This window comes from Gallus gallus, chromosome 2 (assembly GCF_016699485.2).
Source record: "Gallus gallus isolate bGalGal1 chromosome 2, bGalGal1.mat.broiler.GRCg7b, whole genome shotgun sequence".
Taxonomy (NCBI): Eukaryota; Metazoa; Chordata; class Aves; order Galliformes; family Phasianidae; genus Gallus; species Gallus gallus.
Window position 1 is genome coordinate 100,792,048 of NC_052533.1, and position 26,789 is coordinate 100,818,836.

The window sequence follows — 26,789 nt, forward strand, 5'->3', positions numbered from 1 at the left end:
CCCCTCTGGCAGATCAACACTCCCTCCCAAGTTGGTGTCATCTTCAAACTTACTGAGGGTGCACTCAATCCCCTCATCAAGATTGTTAATAAAGATGTTAAACAGAAGCAGCCCCAGTACCAAGCCCCGGGGGACACTGTTCATGACCGGCCGCCAACTGGATTTAACTCTATTGACCACAACTCTGTGGGCCCGGCCATCCAGCCAGCGTTTCACCCAGCAGAGCGTACACCCACCCAGACCATGGGCAGCCAGCTTCTCCACGAGAATGCTGTGGGGGACAGTGTCAGAGGCCTTCCTGAAGTCCAGGTAGACCACATCTACAGCCTGACCCTCATCCACTAAGCAGGTCACCTTGTCATAGAATGAAATCAGGTTTGTCAGACAGGATCTACCGTTCTCAAACCCATGCTGACTGGACCTGATCCCCTGGTTGACCTTTAATTAGTCCATAATGGCTCCTAAGATTATCCATTACGTAACCTTCCCGGGCACCAAGGTGAGACTGATAGGTCTGTATCATCATCTTGCTCATTTCAAGATGTTTATACATCTGTCTTTTCTGCTTTGGAGTCTTGCTAAGCTGGTGACTTTTTCAGCATGGGTGAAAACTGGGTAATAGACAGTTTAGTGTGCTTTAAAATCTTAGCTTTGCTCAAAGGGTTCCTTAGACTAAAATGCTAATCAGATATACATTGCCACTTGAAGTTGTGACCTCATGCATGAATTGATAAGGCAAACACCATGTAGATCACAGCGCAAAAACGTGTTACCACAAAGATCTTGATAAGGACTTTTAGAACGGAGGGACAGACACAAACATTCTGCAAGTGGGCATCCACTTCAGAGGAACACTGGGAGAGGTAGGTCCTTGCTAACAGGGATTCCCAAAGTGCCCAGTCTCTAGAAGGGAGTGGAGCTCAACAGACATGGCATTTGCTGTAGCTTCTACAGTTACTCTAAGGTCAGACCAATGACATGGGCAGTCTAAAGCCTGTGAGCTTCTGGTAGAGCAATGATGTTACTGTTTGTAAAACGTGTAACGTTTATGCAAAGGCAGTCAACTTTCCCAGCGTCAAAAATACAAAGAAACAATTGGGAAAAAGATTTTAGCTTTTTTTCTATCTTTAACAAAGCAACTCGCTCTGCAAATCCAAGAGTGAAGCAATAAACATTCTAGCTACTTACCTACAAAATGAATTTTTGAACAGGTAGGAAATACAGTACAGAAGCAGATTCTCACTTATCACTGATTACACAGAATTACGTTGTTTAGCATGGAGAGGAAGATTAGCCTTCAAATTTCAATAAATTAGTCAAAGAATACTGCCTGTGAGGAAACATTCTTTCTTTTCTAAAGCAGACACGTTTAAGAATGTCTTCTAACGGTTTCCATGTAGCTGAGACTAGAATTTGTCCTATCGTTCTTTCAGTGTGAGCAGACTTTGTCAGTTGAAGTTCTGCTAACATTTTACAATCAGCAGGCTATTCAGGTTTTCCCAGACATCAGATGCCGGCAGTAACAGCATTGCTCTGGCATTAATTGCAGCATTAAAAAAAGCAATAACCTTGTGCATTTCCTCTAATTTCTCTAATTGCTGGTGCCTGACCTGGGATGGCTTAACAAATACCTTTTATTCCTCTTGTAAACTTTGAATCTGCAAATCTGAACGACAGGCAGAAAAATGTTACATAGATACTACTCTGCCAGCTCTTTTGCCAGCGCAAATGGATGTCTCACTGAAAAATTTCACAAACCAGCAGGTTGAATTCTAAAGAAGAAACCTGCACAATTATTTAAGATCTTTCTCAGGCTGATGGAGCAATCACTGGCAGTCTCCTAATATAGTATTGAAGATGTTGGTACATTTCCCTTTGGGGCATCAAGTCTATTATCCAGCAAGGATACTAAGGACTGTATGAGTCTTCTACAGTCATTCCACTGCTTGGAAAGGAATGGATGCCATAAAAAACTTTATTGGGTATTGGGAAAACAGGTTGATTTCCTGTTCTATACCACTGTGGTTTCCAGTATTAAAATAAGGGCACGCTCCCCAGAGCAGAGTAGAAAAATATCGTATTGAGTCTGACTCTTTGGTTGTGCTCAGAAAATGTTTACATACCAAACAACCTGGAGTGAACCAAAGTAGTAGTTGGTACCGTTGTCCACAAAGATCTACATTCCTTTGCAGCCACTTAACATTAAGAACACTTTTTATTATAGAGCATTGCTGCAGGGAGCTTGGTTTGTTATTGGAGAAGGAATACGTTCAGCTGTTCACACTTTCTGCTTTTATTTATAAAAAATAAAAAAAGATAAAAACATACTTTTTTTTCTTCCCCCCTGCCCCTTCCCCCCCCCCCCCCCCCCCCCCAGCTCTACTGTCTAAAGCACAGCAGGGATGAGAATTGCCATTAAGGACTGAAGTACACAGAGTAGTACAAGTATTAGAAAATCAGCACAGGACAATATCCTGTTTGGAAAGAGAGATTTGTTCAGACACACAAAGCGCTGCATGTTTGGGCAAAGACAATAAGGGCCTGAGTAGTCTCATACATAGGAGCTGAACAGGTGATGCAAAGTTCTTATGCCTCAGCAGGCTCTTACAATGCATTTAAGAAGCACTCTGAACAACTACCCAATTCTTGGCAGCGATGTGAGTTCTTTTACAACACCTGAAAAATAACAGTTCAGGGAAGAGAACAAAGCTATGTGCCAAGCACTGTCATGCTTCTACAGTATCACAAATTATTTTCCAATAACTAGACTAAATAGAAGGAAAAGTGAAAGGTCATATTGTCCTTTAATGCCTGAGGTAACAAAAGGCTGGTTGGGAAAACTAATATCAAAGGGTTGCCTAGGTGTGTAAATCAGTTGTCAAAGTAAATCATACCTCTGTTCCTCAGGGTTTTAAGAAAGCCTATTTCTAAGAAGTTGAGACTAATTAATTAATATTCCTTTTCTTATGCAATTTGCACGAAACATGCTTCAATTTTTTTTTTTCCTTTACACGGTAGATTAACAGTGAGGATAATCAGGGAATTGATCTGCTGCTAGAGAATCATGAACCTACCTAGTTTCTCCAGGAGATACAAATCTATTGTTTTTCATGACGTGTTTCTGGCCATGAAGACTTCATGATTCAAATAAACATGTTTAAGTAGTTTTATTGAGTTTAAAAATACATAACCTTAAGACATATTAAGCAAGTTATACAAAAGTTACATTAGTAATAGATGAGAGAACTGTACCCCTACAAATGTCCCCCAGAATTTCAAACTACTCATACTATGGAAACATGCAGGTGCCAGTGGTACATTTTGATTGACTTTACATTCTGGTTGAATAAATCCAGCCAAATTAAAACAAAACAAAAACCAATCCAAGCAGTAATTATATTTTATTTAAAAGCCACAATCCAGAATACAAAGGAAGGTTGTTCTGACCTTGATTCTTTAACCCATTACTATTGGGCTAGCATTAGTCCTTTGAAATTGTGTTTACTAAGTCAACTGACTACTCCGCATGCAAAGAGGCTGTAGGTACTAATAGACATGGGAACAGTCAGTTACAGAAGTAGGGACAAACAAGTATCAGGAAGCCAAGGGAGACTGTAGTCCCTAAATAAGCAATTATTTTAAAGGAACATGATTGTTTTGCATTTCTCATAGCTTTGCTTAATAAGGAGAGTATTGCTTTAGATAATAAATACATTAGAAAGACCACAAAAAAGGGCTTCCAAGAAGTAATTGAGATTTGAAAGGGATAGGCTGTTGTAAGAAAAAAAAAATAAGAGTAAGGTAAGATGAAAGAGGACAAAAGAAAGCAGAAATGCTACCTGCTTGTCAGCAAGCTTTTATAGTTGTGAAAATAACCTTTCAGTGTATAACAAAGGAGGAGAAAGAAATTTAAATACCACCATCATTATAGTATCTGAAAATAAAACAAAAAAAAACCTCAGACCAGAGCCAGAAAATTCACATACAACAAGGACAACAGAATCTTACATATGCTCTGCAGAAAGAGCCAAAAATTAAACACAATTTGGTTTTATTTGCAGTTTGCATTCAGAGAGTTCAAACTTAAATTTTGATTTGTATCCAGGGGATTTGTGCTGCATTCAAATATTTTGTTTAATTAGAGAATTGAGAAGCAATTTTGGTTAGCTATCTGCCACTAAATATTTTGGAAGACCTTGGAGTTCCTTTGTTGTACACTTGAATCAGTGACGTTTATTACTGAACTGTATTCAAAACTAAACTACCCAAGGCTACTTTTTTTTTCTTTTCAGGAATACAAAGGTATATAGCAGAGTAGACAAGCAGATACTGCCTCTGCTTACAATGCGGCATTGAACAGGAAAGACAAATACAAGTTCAAGAGATGGGGATACATTTTCTTTAATGTATTTGGACTGGAATTCCCCATATGCCAACTTCACTTTCCCAAGGAAGAAAAAACCAGTATGGTCTGCTTCACTGACTTAGCAGAAGAATGCAGACATTTTAGACCATTTCAATGCACACAAGACTAGTTACACCTTCAAGTAATTAGCTGTATTATCAGAATTCACGTTGTCATACTTAAAGCTCATTTAAACATACTTAAGAAGTACAGTAAAATTTCCATCTGGTACTATAAGCATTTAGAGGCAGAACTTTGTTTACAAACTATCTTTCATTTTCTAAATTATTTACAAGATTACTGCATAACTACTACTGATCTTTCTAAAGAGACTTTGCTAAAAGAAAAATAACAAAAATCTTACACACCGGAAGGGTCTCTGGGCAGCTTCATAGATAACAGGCAGGAGACTGGAAGACATTTACATTTGGTCTTGCTGATAAACTGAAGGCCTATGGAAGGGCATGCACTGTCATGACTCGTTAAATACATATAAATATTAAGAATGCACAAACTATACTGACACTTGTGGTCCCATCTGTAAGTCCACTGTTAACAGGCTGACAATACTCATCTTTCTGAGTGTTCCTGGAAGAGCACAGGTAATTATTTATAAAGAAAAAGAGAAATTAAGTTGTTCCACCGTTGCCTTGTCACAGACATTGTAATTTTGTAGAAATATTTTGGCAGTAGGAAGAGTAAGCAAAGCTTTTATTTTTTTTTAGTTACAAATATTTTAATCCTTTACTATATTTGTGTCAGTAAGACAAAGGAAGTTCATTATCATTTCATTAAAACCAAGTTAGTTCTAAATGCAGGAAGTAACCACCCTTTTAGGAGACACCACAATGGAGCTTCAGAAGCACAGAATTTTCATCTTCAGCTTTTTGGTAATTATATGCTTTCAGCCTTCTTTTTATAACTGTCTAGAATTCCGGTCAAGGTTGACAGAAGATCTTCAGACATGAATTCTTCATAGTCTCTGTCAATTTTTGAATTCTGTTCATCAAGGTATTTCTAGAAGAGTTACAGAAAGCTTATTAGAGCTGTTGTGGTCCCTATTACACCTTTTCTGCTAAAGCATTCAGAGCAGCAATTGTATGGGTTATGTGATTTCTGTTAAACACTTATCTGAACGTAGACAGCAGATGAAGGAATTTACTAGCAACATTTAATCACCTGATTATGTATACCAAATGTTTTGTAAGCAAACGTACTAGAAACCAAACTCAGTACAGCAGTCATAATCATAGAACGCCTTAGTTTGGAAGGGACCTTAAAGATAACCAGTTCCAACCCTCTGCCTTGAGCAGGGTTGCTACCCACTGGATCAGGTTGCCCAGGGCACCACACAATCTAGCCTTGACTGCCTCCAGGGATGGGTGTGATGGTGCACTCCTTGCCCCCCACCTAGCCTGTTATGCCCAAGGCCTCGTGCATACCATGAGGTGCAAAAGACCTTGTCCTTGGGACTAAAAACAATCAAGGTTTTACCAGAGACAGTTAACCATCACCATACTCAAACCAAGTGGTCAGACACCTGGTCAGTAGAACCAATTCTGAGTTGTACTACTATAATTCAGTCATCTTACCCCATAAACATAAAGCATCCTGATCATCTTCACAGCCCTCCTCTAGACTTGCTCCAGCAGCTCCACATCTTTATTGTGCTGGGGCCCCAGGCCTGGATACAGTACTTCCTCACAAAGTAAAGTAAAGGAGGACAATAACCCCCATCACCCTGCTGGTTACTGTCTCTTTTAATGCAGCACAGGATACAGTTGGCCTTCCAGGCTACAAGAGCACACTGCTGACTCACATCCAGCTTTTTGTTCTTCAGGACCCCCAAAGCCTTTCTCCACTGGGCTGCTCTCAGTGAGTACTTCTCCCAGGTCTGTACACATATCTGGTATGGCGCCGACTCAAGTGCAATACCTTTCACTTGGTCTTGATGAATCTCATTAGGTTCCCACAGGTCTACTCCCCAAGCCTGTCCAGATCCCTCTGGATCACATCCTTTTCCTTTATTGTATTATCTGCACCGCTCAGCTTAGTGTGATCACTAAACTTGCTGGGGGTCTACTCTATAATCAATATCACTGTGTCATTAATAAAGACATTAAAGAGCACTGGTCCCAAGACTGACCCCTGCAGCACCCCACCCATGACCAGCCTACTACTTGAACAAAGATCTGTTGACCACAATTAACTAACAGATACTTTACTGGACAGGGAAAGTTCTCATATCTGTGTCCTTACTTGCAATTGTAGGTATCCCTAGAAAGATTTAATTCTGGGTATTGAACTTCATCTTACCTCTATAGATACTACATGAGTAGTAATCACTTCTAAGAGACGATTCAAGTTATCACCTGCTTTCCTGCTCTCTTCTGTTGTTGTTTGCATAACAATTTGGTATCTAAAAAATAAAGACATTCTGAAAGTTAAGTCCATAATTCTGAACTTCCTGACATGTACAATAATTTCTTTACCAAGTTACATATATTGTTATTTTTAGTCATCATTTTTCCTACCAATATTAATGTAAGCCAGGTTAGATTTGTTTAACATATTTTTTATACATCTGACTTAGAAGGAAAAAGGACCATATTGTGCTAACTTGCTTGGATCTTAGAGCACACGTCCGATCTGCAGCAGACATGCGGCCTGGCAGATCTCGTAATGCACCTGCCTCTGCCCTGTGTCATCATGGTGGAGGTTCTACCCTGCCAAGCAACCTGGTCCAGCCACAAGCATACTCCCATTGCTCAGCAACAACCAAATACTGGTGTGTTATGTTTGGTGTGGCGCTACTGTCTAGGCTAAAACCAGGACACAGGGAGGGAGCAGTGCAGTGCCATGCCAACTCAACTTACAGCTATTTCATTGGGCACAACTTCTCTGCACAATGTGTGCCAGTGCTCCATCATGCAGACAGCAAAGAAATTCTTCTTGGTGCTCAGAAAAAAAACCAACCTCCTCTGCTACAGTTTGCACCCATTATCTCTTGTCCTGGCACTGGGCACCACTGAAAATAGCCTGGCTCCACTATATGGAGAAAAAAAACCCAAAAAAGTACATGAAAGAACAGGAGTGCTGATACAGTATACAAATAGTCTTGCTAAACTAAGTGTTGAAAATGAACACTTCAACTGTGAAATTGTGAAATTAATGTACAAAATGTATATGCACTTGAAGAATTTTATGTTAGGACTTGAGAAAGTGTCTTTACCCAATGATCTCCCTCTCCCCAAAGATAAATCTACACAAACAGAAATAACGGATCTTACTGTCTCTGAATATCATGCAGTTCATTTGTGGCTTCACTGAGACCCTCATTGACTCCACTTTCAAGTAACTGTTTATGCTTCTCTAACAATTCCAGCTCATTTGCACATTTTTGCTCCTCTTCTTCTGCCTCCTGTAAATGCCAGGGGAGAAAACAAAATATCACATAACAGATGACATTTTAGGAAAGAAATAGGGTTTATTTTTTCCCCCTATACGTTATTCATCCTGATACTTGAGCTAGGAATTTGCCACACAAGCAGCTCCACACAACTCAAACTCCCCTCCCCCCCAGAAAAACAAACAACAGGAAACCACAATAGAAGACTACCTCCTCCCTCCCCAATTCACCTCTGAATTTTTCTCAGTTTCAAGTATTTTTTTCCATTTTCCTCCACTCAAAGCCAACCTAACTTTCCTTTATTTCTCTAACAATATTTCTAGGTCAGTATGTTCAGCTATTTTCCTCTCAAAATTAATCTAAAAATAGATTACTTATAGACTTTCTAAATAGTTTGTAAATGAAACATCAAAATCAACAAAATCATTTTTGACTAAAAAAGAAAAGCCTTCACTTCTGATTTTGAAATGCGCTTCGAAAACGCAAGCAATCATCTACTGGAGTTATCATCTATCTGAGCTGTTGGAGCAGGACTAGAGGAGGGCCACAAAGACGATCAAAGTACAGGAAGCACCTCTCTTATGAAGAAAGGTTGAGGGACCTTGGCTTGTTTAGCTTGCAAAAAAAAAAAAAAAAAAAAAGACTCCAGGGAGACTTCATTGTGGCCTTCTGGTACTTGAAGAGAGCTTATAAGCAGGAGGGGGACTGACTTTTTACATGGTCTAATAGTGATAGGACAAGGGGGAATAGTTTTTAACATACAAGAGGGGAGATTTAGGTTTGATGTTTGGAGGAAGTTCTTTGCTTTGTGTGTGATGAGGTTCTGGAACAAGCTGTCTAGAGGTTTCAGATGCCCCATCCCTTGGAGGCATTCAAGGCCAGGCTGGATAGGGCCCTGGGTAGCTTGATCTAATCAGTAGCAACCCTGCCCATTACAGGGGGTTGGAACTGGATGGAAATTTAATGTCCCTTTCAATCTAAGCCATTCTGTAATCTATCCAAGGAGAGTATCATTGATGACAGTATATTTAGCAAAATTAAACGCATGAAACCAAATTCCACCATCATTAAACACTTAATTATGGTGAATTACTGAAAGCTTAAAAAAAAGTAATTGCGCAACACTGAAGTCTCATGCATATTATTTGAAAAATTACAGGAGAAATTAATGACTATATACCATTTTAAATATCCAGTTGCTATTGAGTATTTTATGAACTCGTCTTCAGAAAAAGATGTATGCAATTACTTAGATCAAAAGGTAAATTTCAGGTATTTTTGAAAGCTTTCAATTAAATCAATCCACCTAAGCAGTGTAACTGCTGAGTGGAAGAACTTCCTGGAGGAAGAAAAACTAAAACAACTTGATATCAATAATGTATTTTATGTGCTACTAGTTGTATAATGTTTTCCTCATTTTTTAAACATCGTAACAGGTTTATTACAAACTGTATTTATTACATACAATGCATAAACATGGCACATACTGTAGAATCTGTTTAAAATACATGCATTGAGACTGAGGTCAGAAGATGGAGACATGGCTACTTTTATTACTGGTTGTAGTAGTTTATGATTTACAGGCTCTGAGAAAGTATGATACCAGATTATGTTAAGAGAAAGTGGAAGCTGACTCTTAAGATAGCACATCAAATACTTCTGAAAGGAGTAAGAGAACAATCTGTTTTCTGCAAAGTTTCTCTGAGGGCAAAGTTTCAAGCAAACAAGCGAAACAAATTCTTATATATAAATACAAGGGTTAAGGATAATATTATCAACAACAAACTTATTAACATATAGAAAAATTCTACCTTAAGCTTCTGATGGTAAAGATCATCCAGCTTTTCTGCTTCTTCTTTTAGTGTTTTCACACTGCTTTTCTTCTCCGCTACCATTGCATTCACCTGAAACAAAAATGTCACTTAAGATATAATTCAAAAGGAATTCCTACCTATAACTCCATGCCATCACAGACAACACATTATAGCCCAGAAACACTTTGTTAACCTGGGTCTGGCCAAGGTGGCATTAGCTTTCATCATAGCAGGCTGTATGGTGTTTTGTTCTGTAGGGGGTAGGCATGAGTTTGGGAAGGCACACAGCCATGACAGCTGACCATGACTGGCCAAAAGAATATTCCATAGTATATACTGTAATGCTTTGTAAGAAAAACTGAGGTAGGAGAAGAACAATTTCATTTTTTTTTTTTTAAGCTTCCAAGGTAGCAGTTGTTCAGAGACTGACAGTGCATTGGTCTGCCTATGAGGGGGTAGTGAGTGGTTTTCTGTGCTTTGTTTGTTTTCCCATTTTCCATCATCTATGAGACTCCACATATCTCAGTTCACGAGTTTTCTTGCCTGTGTTATCTTCTTCCCCCCTCTGGGGAGGGAAGTGAAGAAGCAGCCATGTGTATGCTTGGCTACTGGCCAGAGTCAACCCACTGGCACTAATACAAAGAACTGTAAGTACATTGGTATCTATACAATCACATATTTTGCCACAGAACTGTAATTTCACAAGGACGGAGGGATGAAAAGAACTAATTACAACATATTTGGTGCACACAATGCCAATAAAAGTTTTTTTGCATTATATGTAAAAGATCTTGCACTGGAAATGAAAGTTTTAGAAGAACAGTGGGTTTTGAATACACAGCTTTAAGTTTTTAGTGCAAGTTATTTATGGTTTAGAAAAGTACTAATATACTTTCAGTACCTCAGACTTCAGGTTAATTTCAACCAAAACATACTGACTTTGTCTAAACAAGAAAAAAAAAGAAAAAATACTGGGGACTTCATATATTCTGAAAGAGTAATTCATAATGCCCAATATAAGCAAGGTTTTTGGGAATCCCTGTATTAAGTTTAGCAAGAAAATTAGATCAGAAAACATAATGGTTGTAGGAATTTTTTTTTCATTTGGTATTGTTTTTTGTGTCTAAGCTATTTACATGGAAATGTGTATTTCAGCATGCTATATGACGTGAAATTCTTCCAATCCATCTTGAACCAAGTATTGCTAAAAATTTCCCCAATTACTACTTATCAGTGGTAATCCACTAGTTTAATAAGTTGTCTATTAAAACAAGTCTTTCCAATGTTTATCATCAAATATATGTAACTGCATAATCTTCAGTACAGGGAATAGACGCTATTTCATCCAACAGAAGGAGACCCTAATTCACACAAAAGCTTTTAAGTGCCAACACAATTAAAGCAATCTTCTCACAACTTCCGCCTACAAAAAGCCCACACAAATAGCCTGTGTAAAAAGGTCAGATGAGTCCAGCAGATAATATTACAGTATCTTAGTACTAACCTTCTGTAACCAAAAAACATACCTGTTCCAAGGTGTCCTCCAAACTCATTTTCCGTTGAGTAGCTTTCCTAATTTCTTCCTCAGTCTGGTTTACAATCTCCATAAGAGGAGCCTGTTATACACATAGAAGAAAATCCAGCTAATGCAGTTTGTCAGCTTAAACTAAGTTTTTTCCTTCTATACTTTTAAAATTCAGGCTGCTGTACCCACCAATCCCAAGTTTCCTTCCCATCATAAACAATCCTTCCTGTCTTTTTTTTTCTTCCTGTTCATTGTGTGGTACAATCACAGAAGTTCTCAGTGAAGTTTAATGGAGAGTTTAAGAGAGGCTTTCCTGACATTCCCAAAAAACATTAAAATTTTATTGTGAGTGCTAATAGACGCTCAGCATTGGTTCTACTTACCTTAATCTGAGTTCTGTATTTGACTAGGCAATTTGGTCCTGCCTCAGGATTAAAGTGAATCTCAAAGTCGTGCCCTTTAGAATTCTCAGCACTTATTGGAATTAATTTCAGCTTTCGAGCCAGTTTATGATACTCTGCCAGCTGTGTTTCAATCTGTTCAGAGATGAAAAGGGCAACAATCATGGAAAAAAGTACAACTGAAAAGCTTTGCAGAAAGTATTCATGTAGTACTTTAAATAGGTTTCAGAGTTGGTCCGTATGTTCCACAGTAGGTGATGTTTTCTGATTCTTTCAGAGCTTACTCTGCAAGATTTCTCAAAGTATATAGGTAAGACTAAATGGTTTCCTCCTTGTGGTTTTCCCTCCTGCTGTATTATTTCCCGCATCAGCATTTTGAGGATTAATTGACAGTGGAGGAGAAATATGCTCAGAAATAGTACAAATTGCTACAGCAATAATTAGTCATCACATTGATGTGCTTTCTCTCGTTGGTTTTGGCAGGAAGCATCACAGTCACATATTCTAATAACATACTTGAGCTTGAGTGTAGCTCTAGACATAGCTTATTAAATGCTCTATTTTCAGACACAAGAACCATCCATATACAAATATAACTGGAAAAATACGGCTTGATATGTGCTTCATAGTGTATGGTATGAGGAATTTAATACCAAGCGCAGGAGAAAGCACAACACTGCTAAATGAAAAAGAAATAAACAAACATATTTGTTTCAAATATCTAGCAGAGCAGCAGTTTTTAAATCCCATGACCTACAGGGCCATATCTCTTCATTCTATATAAGTGGCTCTTAAACTCTTCTTAGAATGTACATGTAAGTTACCAATCTGTCCCTAAACACATGCAAAACTAGAGCTTTGAGTTAATGTCTGCATTACTACTTTGCTCTGAAGTCCCAACATATCTATTTCAGTCTAACGTTATTGAAGCTCTCAATGCTGTCGGAGTCAGAGCTTATAGCAATGCATATTCTAGCCATTCTTGCCACTTTAGCCTAGTAAGATACACCTATGTTGTTGTTAAATCATTTAGAAAAAAAAATAGTAATAGCTCAAGTCCCAAGCTTAAAGTCACACCATGAATACTGATAGCCATCTCTCAGTGTGGTAGGGTTTTCACGTACCGCCTCTTTATTTCTAGCATATTTTAGCTCTTCGTTCCACAGCTGATGTTCTTCTGCTTCGAGTTCCTTAGTTAGCTTATTAATGGTTTGCTGCAACTCATTTCTCTCGTGATTTATTCTCTCGATATCCGCAACTGAGTACTTCTGGTTATCAAAGATATGCTGGAGCCGTGCATTCTCCTGCTTCATTGCTTCTACTTCCATTTCTATGTTCACAAAACATTTGTAAAAATGAATGTAAAAATATCAGACTATCAGTTAATAACATCAGTTAAGGCTCACCTCCCAGTATTTTTTTTTTTGAGTAAATTTCATTTCTCTAGTATAGTTCTGCTAATATAAGCAGTTATCTGCAAGAAATTCTCTCTATTAGCAATTAATCTTGGAAAGTTTACTTGTAGCACCATCATACACAAAGGCATTCCTGAAGCTGAGAATTAAAAACTATTTTTTAAAACCTATTTCTGCCTTCACTAAATATTTATGACCAAGGCGACCTTACCTGTTGTCTCAACTTCTTCATTAACACTTTTCATTTTCTGATCAAGGATGGTTGTGTGAGATTCCAGATTAGCCAGATAAGCCTGGTATTTCTGAACATCTGCTTGAAAAGAAGATCTCAGCTTTCGTAGTGATACCAAACGATCCTAGTAAATGAATGCAAAGAATAATCACCGCAGCATTAATCTAAAATAATCATCTGCCTTTCCAGACAAGGTGGTGGATTACAGTCAGCGTCAATACTATAAATATGCAAAGTAATTCAAGTTCATAATTCTCTGTAACAGCTGACACAAGTTAGTCTTCAGAAAAGCAAAAGAGGCTGAAAAGATGGTTTGTAGCTTAATTCTTGTATTTCAGTATTTCAGACTTTTGATTTGCATGAGACATTGCATAAAGTGTTCTTACTGCGGGTAATTCACTGCTTAAGAATACGACACACAAATTTTGCACAGTAGGCAGAGCTTTCAGTTTGCCAGCTGCACACCTACAGTACTATTTTTGTCCCATACTGTATTAGAAAACAGAAGCCACTTTCTGAAACAAAACGCTTCCCCAAAAATATATTCCTTTTGTTTGCTACCACTGAATCCTGTGCTCTCATTCCCCGAAAAGTTTACATACCAACATCTTTGGGAAAGATCGCACTGAAGTTTATCTAAACTGTCTCAAGTATTTTATCAATATTTCAGTCAATGCGAAATCTTACTCTCTGAAAAATATCTGTGCAATATTAAACAAGTAGTGACTCCATAGTAAAATCACAGAATGGCCCAAGTTGGAGGAGACCTCAAGGATCATGAATTGCCAACCCCCCTGCCACAGGCAGGGCCACCAACCTCCCCATTTAATACTAGACCAGGCTGCACAGGGGCAGCATTCTACTACAACAGCGTAGAGTCTGTAATAACCAACTCCAATTAGAATATTGTAAAGCATTAATGAAATGAAAAAATATTTTTGAAGTATTACCAGCATCTTACTATCAAATCATGACAAAGTTCAACAACTGAAAATTCAAATCCCTCATACACACAAGGACAGACATAGTTTACTAACCGGCTCGCTTTCCCTTTCTTTTTCTAGTCTTGCAATTTCTTCGTGAAGTCTTTTGTTTTCTGCTGCTAAGCCTTCTATTTTGAATTCATCTACATTAAATAAATCTTCTACGGTGGGAAAGAAGAAAGAATAGGGTTATAAATCAACCTCCACACCTGTCTGTCACCACCTATTCAGAATATCTGAGTAATTGCCTTACCATTAGTATAGTGAATACCTGTTAATAAACCTATTATTTTAGACTGAAAAAAAACCAAACCCTACCTAAAAGCTTTCATTACAAAATAAATAGGCAAAAAACAGGACAAAACAAACAGTTCTGGTGTCACATAAGAAAAATCATTCCTGTATTGTTAGGTTCCAAAGTCTCATAAGACCCACACAATGGGATAGTTGCTGTAAGACAAGTTCCCTCTGTTTAAGCTTCATAAGTTGTCTTATTTGTATACTTTCCTCATCACAAGCTTTCTTGCATCTTGAGAGTTCACTTACTTCCCTCAGCCATTTCCAAACAGTGGTATAATTTTTTTTCTGCAAATATCTGGTAACCATCTCATAATGTCTCCTTGCCAGTTGATGGATCCTGCTGGCAACAAGCGTGTCCTTAGTCTGCTTTTCATAGGAGAGCTTTGAAAGTGAGAATTATTTTTCCCTCCTTGTTCTCACATGCTGTTTATGTTTCCATAAGTGATGAAATGTCAGAAATTTTTCAGCTCATTGAAACTAAACACAGGTGCATGCTGAAGCATATATGGAAATCCTCAGAACAGAGTTTGGAACTTCTACTGCTTTCAAAGCTTTTCTTAGAATTATAAAGGGTGGAAAAAAAACACTAAATCATCTGGTCAAACCCATCACTACTATGCCCACTGACCACGTCCCTCAGTGCTACATCTCTCTGTTTATTGAACAACTCCAGGGATGGTGACTCCAGCACCTCCCACTGGGCAGTCTGTGCCACTGCCCCACTGCTCTTTCTGAGAGGAGACCTTTCCTAACATCCAACCTGAACAGCAGCAACCTGAACTTTCTTACTCTTCAGATGAGCAGTCTGTTGTGATTTATTTACTTTTTAAAAAACTTTGTCAGACAGAAATGAGAGCATTTGTGCAGATGGAATTTGCACCTGAGGAACTGCACACTGCTTTTGTATTACAAAACACCTGAAAACAATACGGTTACACATATACATCTGACAGCAGAGCATGACCCGTCTGTCTGTACCATTAACAATGCGTAAAAAGAGAATTAAGTCAGTGCAACTGAGGTACTTGGGAATTCCACATTCCCTTACTCAGATCACTTTTACTTGAAAATTGAGCAAACCTAATGCTAGGAGAAAATAACCTAATAACGAAATCAAATACTTCATTAAAACACAAACTTACTTAATTTTGACTGCACTTCTGCATCCAATTCTTCGTAAGTATCTCCCCCTTTCATGAAGTGCTCATAGCACTTTACAACGTAGTCCATGAAAAGCTGAGAACAATTTCAAGATTCCATGAAGACTCAAAGAACTGTAAATAGCTTGTCTAAATATACACAACTAATGGAATTAAACAACCAATACAAAAAATATCTCTGGTTTGACTATACTTTTTTGTGAGATTCAACTTTTTTTTTTTTAATTTCATTAAACATAGAAAGTCAGAAGATGATATCAGGGCAGAAGAAGGTATCTAAAATGTACATAATTAACAAAATTCTAGGGACACTCCATACATTTTTCTGGGATACCGATAAAAGGTAGGAGATGGAATATTTAATAATTGTCTTGAAACGTCATACTCTGAAGCTAGATAATAAAAACTGTAGCCCTGTTTAGCATGCCTTTTAGGTAAATATGAACATTGTACTCCAGATGTGAATATTTTAGAGAATTACTTCTATAATTAGATGAAGGTTACCCAAAAATAATTTGCTGGAGATATACTTTCAAAAATACCAAATTCTACTTTTATCCTCCTTCAGTTCTTTTCAATTAAATGTACTGGCAGAATATAGTCCCTTCCAAAACGTCAGCTGTGAGTTGAGACAGAGTAAAACTCAAACAATACTAGTAATAGATAATAAAGCAGAAAGCAAGCAAGGTGCTGGATTTTTAAGTGCTTGAGATACATCTTAAAAACTCAAATATTAACACCAACTTTAAACTGAGTAAATATCAATGGGAGTCACATTTATAATTTATTTACAATCTTCACACTGTACTGCTGTTAACTATAGAAGACTCAAGTACTAAATGGAGATATACCTGAGATCCTACTGAGACAATAAACAGAGTGAAGAGTCCTTTCTCCACAAAGGAGAACAGAATAATAGCAACTAGGAGAAGGCAGCATTTGAGTTTAATACCCAGTCTCAACTGGTCAGGATGTCTGCTTAGGAAATAAGTTGATAAAACTTTTTATATAATGCTATATTTCCTAGAGAACTCTGTAAATATTAAACTGAACAAAATATACAAATATTGTCCAGTTCAATTTGTTATATCAAATTTAGATTGTTTTGTTAAAGCATATGGCAAAATTCAGTTGAACAGTTCTAATAATATTCACTTTTTCATAGTACCTTGTTATGTACAATTCCATCATCCGTTTCTCCTCCCCAGTTCTGCCCATCATCAAACGAAGATGGATTTTCCCTCATGGCAGCATACAACTGAAAGGCACAAGCGTACATACATAGAACATGCATGAAGACCTCCATTAGTCCTGCTGGTCAAGATTCTCAACTCAGGATACAGTTGGCCTTCTGGGTTGAAAGCGTACATTGCTAGCTCATTTTGAATCTTTCATCAACCGACAGTCCCAAGTCCTTATCCTTAGGGCTGCTCTCAAATCATTCTCCACCCAACCTGTATTTGTGCTTGGGATTGCCCCAACCCAGTTGCAGGACCTTGCACTTGGCCTTGCTGAACTTCATGAGGTTGGCATGGGCCCACCTCTCAAGCCTGTCCAGGTCCCTCTGAATGGCATCCCATCCCTGTAGTGTGTCAACTGCACCACTCAGCTTTTTTCCCCTCTTACAGAAATTTATCCAGTGCAAATTTATCCAGTAAAAAAAAAAAAAAAAAAATTGAAGTCATAATATAACATTAAAAACTCAACTTAAATTTACTAAAAGTAAGAGCTAGGTCCCAAGGGGCAAGTAAGAATACCTACCTTTTCCTTCGCATATAAAAAAAAGGAAACTTAAAAAACACTATTAAGACATCTGTAACTAAAATTCCAGCTTGAAAGGTGGAAATATTTGGTATGAAGAACTCAAATGCTACCTTGAAACAGTCAGTTAACCAAATCAAAGCTGCCACAATCTGAGGCCAGGTGTGTGGTGCTCCCACTGTGTACATGGAGCTTTTTGACAAAGGAAAAGGGTACCTACAAGAGAAAACATATTTTTAAATGCTGTGCAAAATGAGCAAGTTTTTACATTGAGATCAAGCCACACAAGGAAGAACAAATTCAATTCTACTTTACACTGTATGCTGAGAGGAGAAAATGAGAGTTCTCATACCACAGGACTGTATCACGGGTTTCCCATTATGTAATTCAGGAAACTGGCTTTTTTTTTTTTTGCATATGCAGAGATTAGGAACAATTAAGGCCTCTAACAGAAAACTGTGAATTATTACTTTATGTACTCTTTAGTCCTTTCCTACTCAACTTTCTGCCTTGCTCTGGGTTGGTAACAAGTCACTTCAGGTCAGATTGTCTTTCTTCTGAAAGATCTACATGAGGAAAGACAGGCAATGCAGTATTAGGGAAAAGGTGTAGGTACTCTGAGCGTGAGGTGATTCATGATGATACAAAGGCCTCAAAGAAAAGTCAGCAAACACAAAGGAGGCAGTAATAGTCCAGTGGATGCTCACTCCACTAGATGGTCAACTGAGACAGATTTCTAACATGACGAGGAACTGAGATGCAGAAGTCCTGTTCTTATAGGGCAAGTTTCCCTCTTCTTGGGTCAAATGCACATTGAAAACAGAAAAGCAGTTGACAGTCAGCTTAGAGTCATGCAGTTATAGAATAGGCAAACTTAGAATAACTACATAGAAGTATTAATATCTCTTCTAAATATGGATCACATATCTATACTTCTAACTAAAGACATACTGTCAGTCTGCTACATACCAAAGAACAGAAGGACATATTTTATTGCATCTTTAGACTGGCAGTTGTACCAAGTTATTTTACTAACACAGAATAAGAATCCACAGACATGATAACAGTTTCACTGCTCATGAACCACTCAACTTGAGGGTCTTTTAAAAATGAGAGTTAGAATACGGATATTTTTACTTCAAAAGATTTCTTAAAGTCAGTTCTGAAAGTAAATGTTTTTTTAATCAAGGATTGCAGTCTTTGTGCGACAGAGTAAAGCCTCTTGAGAGCAAGTTTATTTTCAATATTAGAGTGAGGTCAGCAGTTTCACATATTGTAGGTTTACACAGAATTTTATCGAAATACTGTGAACACGTATATATGTAGGGAACCCTCACGCTCTGACACTATCATGGACTCAAATCTACAGAAGCAGAATATTTTTCTCTTTCCTACAAGACTGAAAATGCACAACAAAAAAAAAAAGGTTTTTTTTTTTTCCTTTCTTGGAAAGTGTTGGAACATTGATGATTCCAAATGCTTACAGCATTAAATAAAATTAAAAATAAAACATGCACTACTTAGTGGTATTTTAACCTCAGCAGTCATTATTGTTTCTGCTTCCTCCTTTAAATGTGAAGGGAGAGAAGTTAAAGAAAAATAATGACTTGAAATGAACAGAAGGTAACGATATGAAATTCTTTTTAGTGCTTGGATTTAAATAGAATGAGCCAGAAGAGGCTGTCATAAGCTAACAAGATAAAAAGCTGCAGTTTTCATTTAGTAAAGTGGCCTTTCAAAGTCTAATAGAAATAATTACTTATATTTTAAGTTACAAAGCAAGCTTCCAAGAGTCTATAGTTCAGCAAGTTCAAAGAAAAAAATGTATAGTCAAGTCTGGAAACAAGTGAGTAAACTTAAAAGCAAAGCAAAATAATCAGAACATCAAAGCTTCAGTCAAATCTGAATAAGTAAGCCTGCCCATTCTCCTTAGTTTTTATACAGAATCCTTAGATTTGTAATTTCTGGCTTTACTGCAGCTGTTCAGCACAATAGGTTAATAAGTATCTTACCCAAGCTCTTTGAAAACTCTGGGAATTTCCTCTTCAAATTTTGAGTCAGGCAGTTCATAAGAAGGGCAGAGAAATCCATAGATAAAAGTGAAGATTTTTATGAAGTCTTTTACAGATGGAGACTGGAGTGATTTTATGGTGACATTATGGGCATAACCATTCTCAACAAGAAACTGAGAAAGAGAAATATACATATTAAGTGGCATGCCAGTCAACAAAATCTATAGCTGAAACCATCAAAGACCAAATATTTTGATTAGAACTTTTAACGCCTAATAAACAATTTTGTAAAATAAGTTACTGAGTTACCTCACAAAGTTGTTTGATACATTGTTGGATGAACGCCTTGTCATGAAGCGGCCTGGGATCCTTGATCTTTTCTGTACCAAACATACCATACTGACTGTTGCGTGAACCTCCAGCCCCACTAGCTCTAGAAAAAAATACATGATTTGTGACAATACACAGATACAGAGTTCTTGGTTATATACAAATCCTTACATTTGCTGGTTTTATGTTTCCTTTGCATATGTCATGTAAAGGGATAACTGAAGGTTACCCTCTAAGTAGAAAGATTAAACAACATCCAGCCATAGAAGTTACGATGTCCACATAAAACAGAGGGATTACTACATCGTAGGTGAATATTTTCTTCAGTTTATTGAAATAAAGTTTTACAGAGCAGAAAAAAAAAAAAGAAGATAAGCCAAAGGTGACTAAACAATGTAAGTGGCTGAAACTAAAGAATTAAATATTCAAGAAACATTTAGAAGGAACACAGAATTCTGCAACAGTGGAATGCAATGAAAGAAGCTACCTGCAGACATCAGAACACAGAAAGCCATGAACTAAGATGATACGATTTTGTAAGGCTTTAATCTTAAAGTGAAAAATAAACTATGGCAGAGAATAATCCTGATATGACTCCAATTTTGGAAGACTACTACCTATTTTAATCTTAATGTAGTATTTTTTGTCTTTTTGGATTTTTTTTTCCTCTGAATTGAAAAGACAAAATAAAGGTAGGAAATCAGACCAACATTGTGGGAAACCTTTATCAATATCTGCTAATGAAAACATCTCCCAGGTCCGTACTGTGGGGGATTATTCTTCCTTAAACAGGCCAATGTCTTGGGCAGCTCTTAAGCGTTGCAGTGTGTGTTTCTCCTCTTGCATTCCAAAGAGGAGGAACAGCTATTTAAGCAGTTCCTGCTCCACAGCATTGTTATTTAGCAACCAGAGTGTAGGAAGGTAGACCTGAAAGCCTGTGGGCCTCAGAACCATTATTCCCTGTAATGAAAATGTAGCAAGGAAGTAAAGCTGTAATATGCTATGAGATTGTTTTAATTTACAGCACACTGATATGAAGCTATCAATACCTCTTCCCAAAAAAGCTGACTTTTCTTTCTGAAGTTGCAGACGTAGTTTTGCTCATGCTCAGCTTTCCAAACGTTCCTCTGTCCTTCCTGAGGGATAGAGAGAAGGATTCAAATGACTATTTCTATCATTTCATCTTCTGCTTACACGAGAAAAGTATAAACACGTTAATTGAAGCCTAACCACATTCAGGACAACAGTATTTTAGAAGCATTTGCTGATGTTAATACATTATTTGTCCACTAATAAAGCTAATTCTGCAAGTTCCAGATTTCAAACTATATGCCAACCATACTGCATGAGCACAAAGATGACAGCAGATTGGTCATTTAAAGGCCTTTAAAAAAAGAAATAAAAGGCAAACAAACAAAATCCCAAACCAACCTACAAAAAAAATTAAAGAAAGGTATTTTTGAGAACTACAGAGTTTTAAATCCATATTTAATCAACTGAGAAATTAAGCAAGATTTTTTTTGTTGTTTTTTAAATTATTTTTATTTTTTTATGTGCAGAACATGAGCACTTGTACAGAAGTCTTTGGCTGCAGAGGGCTTCTTACTACTCCCATCTTTTTCAGCTGCTGCTCACTTCAGTAAAACCACTGAGACTGAGGTTTATGCACACATTGTTACCAATGTTACCAACACCACTTACGTTTGAGGTGTTTGAAGACCCATCTTGTTGCTGTCCTGCACTCTCAGTACCATTGTAGACTGCCGACCGCTACTCCCAGAAGTGGTTGAGCTTCGCCTCATTGTGGCTGAGCTATAAATCCGGGTCTGCCGCTATTAGGAAGTCCAGGCTCTGAAAATATTCGTGTTTTTGAAACGCACGATGACTTTCTAAGGGGCGAGAAGACACAAGTGAAGCTCTACATCAGAATCATGTGACAGAAGAGGCAGAGCGATCAACAAAGAGGAAGGCCGCGCTGGCGAAGCCCGAACACCCAGCAGGTCACCCATCAACCCCTTTCTCCGCCAGTACCTGTGAGCCTACTTATCAGCTGCGCCTACAGCCGCCTCACCAACACCGTCCGAAGGGAACGGCCGCCCGTTACCGTTAGCAGCGCCGAATCCTTCCTCCTGATTTCAAATCCGCCCGCCCGCTTACGTCACACAGCGCGCCGCAGGGCGCGACGTCACAGCTGAGAGACGGCAGCCGAGGGAGGTGGGAGTTGGTGGTGTCGTCGCTTCTGCCTGCTTAGCCTCTCGCTCTCTGTCTGGCCTGCTGCCGTACAACAAGATGGCGGCGCTCACTGGTTGCTGAGCGGCGTCGGTGAGTGAAAGAGCGAGAGAGCCTCTGGGCTGCGGAATGCCTGGGGATCCGCACCGTGCGGAGCGAGACGCGCGGTCTCGTAGCTGTGCAGAGGGTTCCTGAGGGCGGGTGTGGGGAGAGGACAGCCTGCATGGAGTGCTTCATTCTGCTAGGCTGTTCCCTGCCTGTAACGGGCTTCTCTCCTGTTAGCTAGCGCCCAAATGAGGGCAATAAGTGTGACGAGCGGCTGAGGTCCCTGGGTTCGTTCAGCAGAGGAGCTGAGGGGAGGCCTGATGGCGGCTGCAGTTCCTCACAGGGAGTGGAGGGGCAGCGCTGAGCTCTGCCCTGTGTGGCAGCGACAGGGCCCGAGGGAACGGCATGGAGCTGTGTCAGGGGAGGGGCAGTTGGGGACTGGGGACAGGTGCTGCACCAGAGGGTGGTGGTGGCTCTGGAACAGGCTGCCCAGGGCAGCAGGCGTGGCCCCAAGTTGCTGATATTCAAGGAGCGTTTGGACGATGCTCTCAGACACAAGTTTTGAATTTTTGTGTGGTCCTGTGTGGAGCTAGGCATAGGAGTCGATGGTTCTTGTGGGTCCTTTCCAACTCAGGGCATTCTATCATCTTAAGTGGCTGGAAGACCATGTGGCTCTTAAATAGAATGGCTTGTGCTGGAAGAAATCTTAAAGCCCACCCAGTCCCACCCTGTGCCATGGGAAGGGCTGCCACCCTTCAGCTCAGCTGCCCAGGGCCCCATCCAACCTGGCCTTGAGAGCGTCCAGGAATGGGGCATCCACAGATTCTCTGGGCAGCTTGTTCTAGTGCTTCACTGCCCTCTGAGTGAAGAATTTCCTCCTAACATCTAACTTGAATCTCCCCTCCTTTAGTTTAAAACAATTCCCCCTTGTCCGATCACTAGCAGACCGTGTAAAAAGTCCGTTGCTCTCCTGTTTGTAACCTGCCTTCAAGTACTGAAAGGCTGCAGTGAGGTTTCCCTAGGGACTTCTCCAAGCTGAATAAGCCCAACTCCCTCAACCTTTCTTCATAAGAGAGGTGCTCCAGCCCTTTGATGATCTTTGTGGTCCTCCTCTGGACCTGCTCCAACAGCTCAACATCCTTCTTGTGCTGGGGGCCTGGGCTTGAACACAGTACTCCAGATGGGACCTTACAGGGGCAGAGCAGAGGGGGACAATCATCTCCTTCTCCCTGCTGGCCATCCCTCTTTTGATGCAGCCCAGGACGCAGTTGGCCTTCTGGGCTGAAAGAGCATGCTGCTGGCTCACATCCATCTTTTTATCCACCAAGGCTCCTAAATCGTCTGCAGGGAATTCTCTCAATGAATTCTTCTCCCAGTCTGCACACATACCTGGGATTGCCCCAATGCATAATCTGGGATTGGCACATCTCAGTTTACTTCATAGAAGGCCAGATTGCTCAATTTTCTGTGACAAACTAGGGTGGGATCAAGAAACATAATAATGTGATAGCTTTCTTCAGGAGTGCAGAAAACCTGCTTGTGTTTTTGCTACTGAATCCTGCGTTATAGAGTGTTACAGTATCTAATTGCTAACTTTTAAAAAGAGGACTCACTAATTCCATGCAACGTGATATTATATAGAAAGCTATTTAAAAATAAATAAATAAATGAGCAAACAAAGAAGAAAAAAAAAAACCAACAAACCCATACCATAAAAAAACTGAGTCAGAGTTCAGAGGGTCCTAATAGTGAAACCAGTGTAAGTCAAGAAGTTTCCATAGGGAAATGTCTGTCACAAAACAGTGTTATTTTATGAAACAACAGCGAGAAGTAATTCTTTAATAAATATATTACTCCCACAGGAGGAATTTGCTTCAGGAAGCCTGTGTGATTAACTGCTACAGTTTCAGGGAGTTGATTTTTCTCCCTGAAGAGGGGACCTATGATGTCTGTGGTACATCGGCTGACAGCAGGATGGCTCCTGGACCATCTGTCTTTCATCAACCAGTGTGGCTATGAGATCTATGACTCCTTTGCATACCCTGGTGATGTCACCATGAATACTTCTGTCAGTTCTGCTAGCGATCATCCTACTTCTACATTTGCTACCACCTCTTCAAGTGATGGTCCTGGTGATGGTGTAGAAACAGAAGGTAAAACAGCAAGAACAAGATATGTATTTCGGGAAGAATTCTTTCACATTTCTAAGGCCCATATAGCTGCAGCTCCCGAGGAGCAGCTGTTGCAAGGAAGCCCTGAGTTGACTCTCACAGAAATGAAGGCCAGCAGCAGTGCAGAGGAACACAAAGGAGGAACCAAGTGTGGTGTCAGGGATTCTGTTGCTGGTGCTAAGAAGGTATGTTCTCCACAATGCAGTAGCCTATGGTAATCCCCAGGTAAATAACCTACCATTAACACTATTTCTGTTTTCTGAAGTCACACAGGACAGCAGATTTTCCACAGTAGATTTCAAAATGCATGGAAAATGTAAGCACTCGTAATGTTATTCTGGAATCTCTTCTGTCAGTAACTTGCATCCTGCGACTCAAAAGCAATTGGTTGCTTATGAAATCTTTTGGTGTTTGTTGTGGCATTGAGCTTGAGTTAAACTGTGTAGCTGTCATGGTTGTCCAGATTAACATGGAAAGAAGAACAGTTTGAACTTACTTTCAATATATAGACAGTACAATACTCTTCGTTACAGTCCTGAAATAACAAACAACCAGAAAATGTTACAGGTCTAAACCAACAAATCTAACCTTTGAAGACCTACTTGTTTTTCCCCTGTTACTACACTTGGCAGCTGCACAAACACCTTCTAGTATAGACGTAAAGGAGGCCTAAGTGTGAACAGTGGCATGTGCTAGGTAATGTTAGATCCCTGTGCTATGAATAATAATATAACATAGCTTTGCCATGCCAACTCCAACAGCCTAAGTATTTTGTGATGATATGTTTGCTTACTGGCTTTATACTTGTCATAGAAAGAGATAGGAAGTTTCTTCCAGTTTTAAAAGAGTTGATTTGTTATTTAGGTATGTTTGAGTATTTATTTTTTGTTTTTATTATGGAGTAATGTTTTCTTTTTTTTTTTCTTACCCTGTTTGTTCCTTTTACAGAAGCGTAAAAGAAAATGTGTATTCAACCAAGGTGAACTGGATGCTTTAGAATACCATACCAAGGTAAGTTTGAATAGAAGATAATTTCACAAGTATGTGGTACTTAATTTTAAGCTATGTACAGAGTACGAAACATAGTTGTAAATAAGTTCTCTTCATGTAGCTTGTTCCACTAATGGGAAGGTCATCTCTCCAGTCCATACATGAATTAAGTGCATACTGAGAATAACTTCTATGTTGATATATGTGAAAACAAACTAGATGTCAAACCAGCTTTTAAATAGCTGGAAGACTTGTTCACAGAACATTATGTAGTGATGGGTTGAATGTTAGTTGAGCAGGAAATGAATATTTTGAAATAAGCAATGTAAGCTGTTCAGTAGATCAAGTCATTTTTAACGTAGCAGGACACTCGGCTGAAGTTATTATAGGCTTCTCTGATCAGAAGTGTCATTTCTGTTGAGAAAAGAATTATTTCAGCTAGAACATTTTACATTATGATAATCATACCAAAGCATCACGAATGGATTGGAATTGAAGGTCTTGTTGGGGACCATGTTAGTGGTGTACTGGTGAAACTGCTACTACTGAAGTGTATTAGTAAATCTTAAAACGATAAACTGTGAATAATATTTGATGTATACTTACGTTTTCCTAAATAGAGATGTGAATCTAACCAGGACCTACACTTGCTTACTTTTATCTGTCTAATGCACCAATCATATTGGGCTTTTTGTTTAATTCTATTCCACTTAAGACTATACTTAAAGAAATATTTTTTCTTCCTTTACACAATAATGATTTTGTAGTAAATGTGCAGTTTGTTATGTTACATTGTAGGGGTCCCATAAGTATTGCTCTGAATAAGCTATGGATGTGAAGGATTGCCTTAAATGATAAATGAGATATGATAAATGAGAGAACTTTGAAGTTCAACATCAAACACAGGTTTATGAGTGAAAATATTTAAGTTAAAATAGTCACTTAGCAGTAGACGTAAGGGAAGAAATAAATTTGTCTTAGGGGCCTAAACTCAAAGGTACAGAGCTTATGTCTCTGTATTTAGACATCTAAGTTGTTGTCTTACAGGCCTGTGTAACTTCAAGTAGTTTTTCAGTGAAAGTGCAAAAAAGACACAGGTCTGAAAAATCCACCATTCTAGTTAGCCCTAATAGCTACAGTTTGCAGCATTTTAAAAGTATGTACTTTGTTGAAACAGTGTATCTTTGACTGTCAAAAACCTATGTACCAAAAATCTTGCCTATTCCTACAGATATCTCAAAGGTTGTGCTACTATAGAAATGATTTTTAAAAGAACACGTTGAGGATTTTTTGGTATTTTGTAAGAGAGTATTTAAAAAAACCTAAACTAACAAATAACCAAACATCTTGTTGAGCATTCTGTCTTCAGGAGCTTTAGAAACTGTAATAAGTATTTGAAACCTGTGCTAGAAACTACAGAATCTGGCAATAAAGCTGTTCTAACTGAGCAAAAATTCTTTACTGATTAATTAAACCTCATAAAGGCTCAATTATTTGAGAATTAATTAGCTAGGTCTCTGTGTTTTGTGTAGGGAATATTGCTGAAGAAATGAGTGTGCATACAGATCCCCATACAGATCCAAGAATCTTGGTATTGTTGTTTGAGA

General features: G+C 38.6%; 2 protein-coding genes across 6 annotated transcripts in view; one reads left to right on the plus strand and one right to left on the minus strand.

Annotated features, from left to right (window-relative positions):
* Nucleotides 1-3,152: 3,152 nt before the first annotated feature.
* Nucleotides 3,153-21,884, minus strand: NDC80 (NDC80, kinetochore complex component). 3 transcript variants are annotated; one of them, NM_204477.3, is made up of 17 exons: nt 21,779-21,884; nt 21,449-21,636; nt 20,797-20,883; nt 19,727-19,850; nt 19,418-19,590; nt 17,519-17,621; nt 16,813-16,902; nt 15,627-15,720; nt 14,239-14,345; nt 13,181-13,325; nt 12,679-12,884; nt 11,537-11,689; nt 11,155-11,244; nt 9,626-9,718; nt 7,696-7,826; nt 6,722-6,824; nt 3,153-5,422 (listed from the first exon to the last, which is right to left on the minus strand). In NM_204477.3, the coding sequence occupies exons 2-17, from the start codon at nt 21,547-21,549 to the stop codon at nt 5,300-5,302; spliced, it is 1,923 nt and encodes a 640-aa protein (NP_989808.3). In that variant the 5' UTR covers nt 21,550-21,636; nt 21,779-21,884; the 3' UTR covers nt 3,153-5,299. The 3 variants fall into 3 exon arrangements, with proteins under 3 accessions (NP_989808.3, XP_015133419.1, XP_025002780.1); XM_015277933.4 differs by having other exon boundaries at nt 21,449-21,610; nt 21,779-21,878; XM_025147012.3 differs by having other exon boundaries at nt 21,449-21,632; nt 21,779-21,878.
* Nucleotides 21,885-21,947: 63 nt separating this feature from the next.
* METTL4 (methyltransferase like 4) overlaps nt 21,948-26,789 on the plus strand; it is a 30,563-nt gene continuing 25,721 nt past the window's right edge. For all 3 annotated transcript variants that reach the window (XM_015277953.4, XM_004939754.5, XM_419143.7), the window contains exons 1-3: nt 21,948-22,069; nt 23,884-24,377; nt 25,141-25,203. In XM_015277953.4, coding sequence (XP_015133439.2) covers nt 23,964-24,377; nt 25,141-25,203 — 477 coding nt within the window. In that variant the 5' untranslated portion in view covers nt 21,948-22,069; nt 23,884-23,963. The remainder of the gene's footprint in view (nt 22,070-23,883; nt 24,378-25,140; nt 25,204-26,789) is intronic.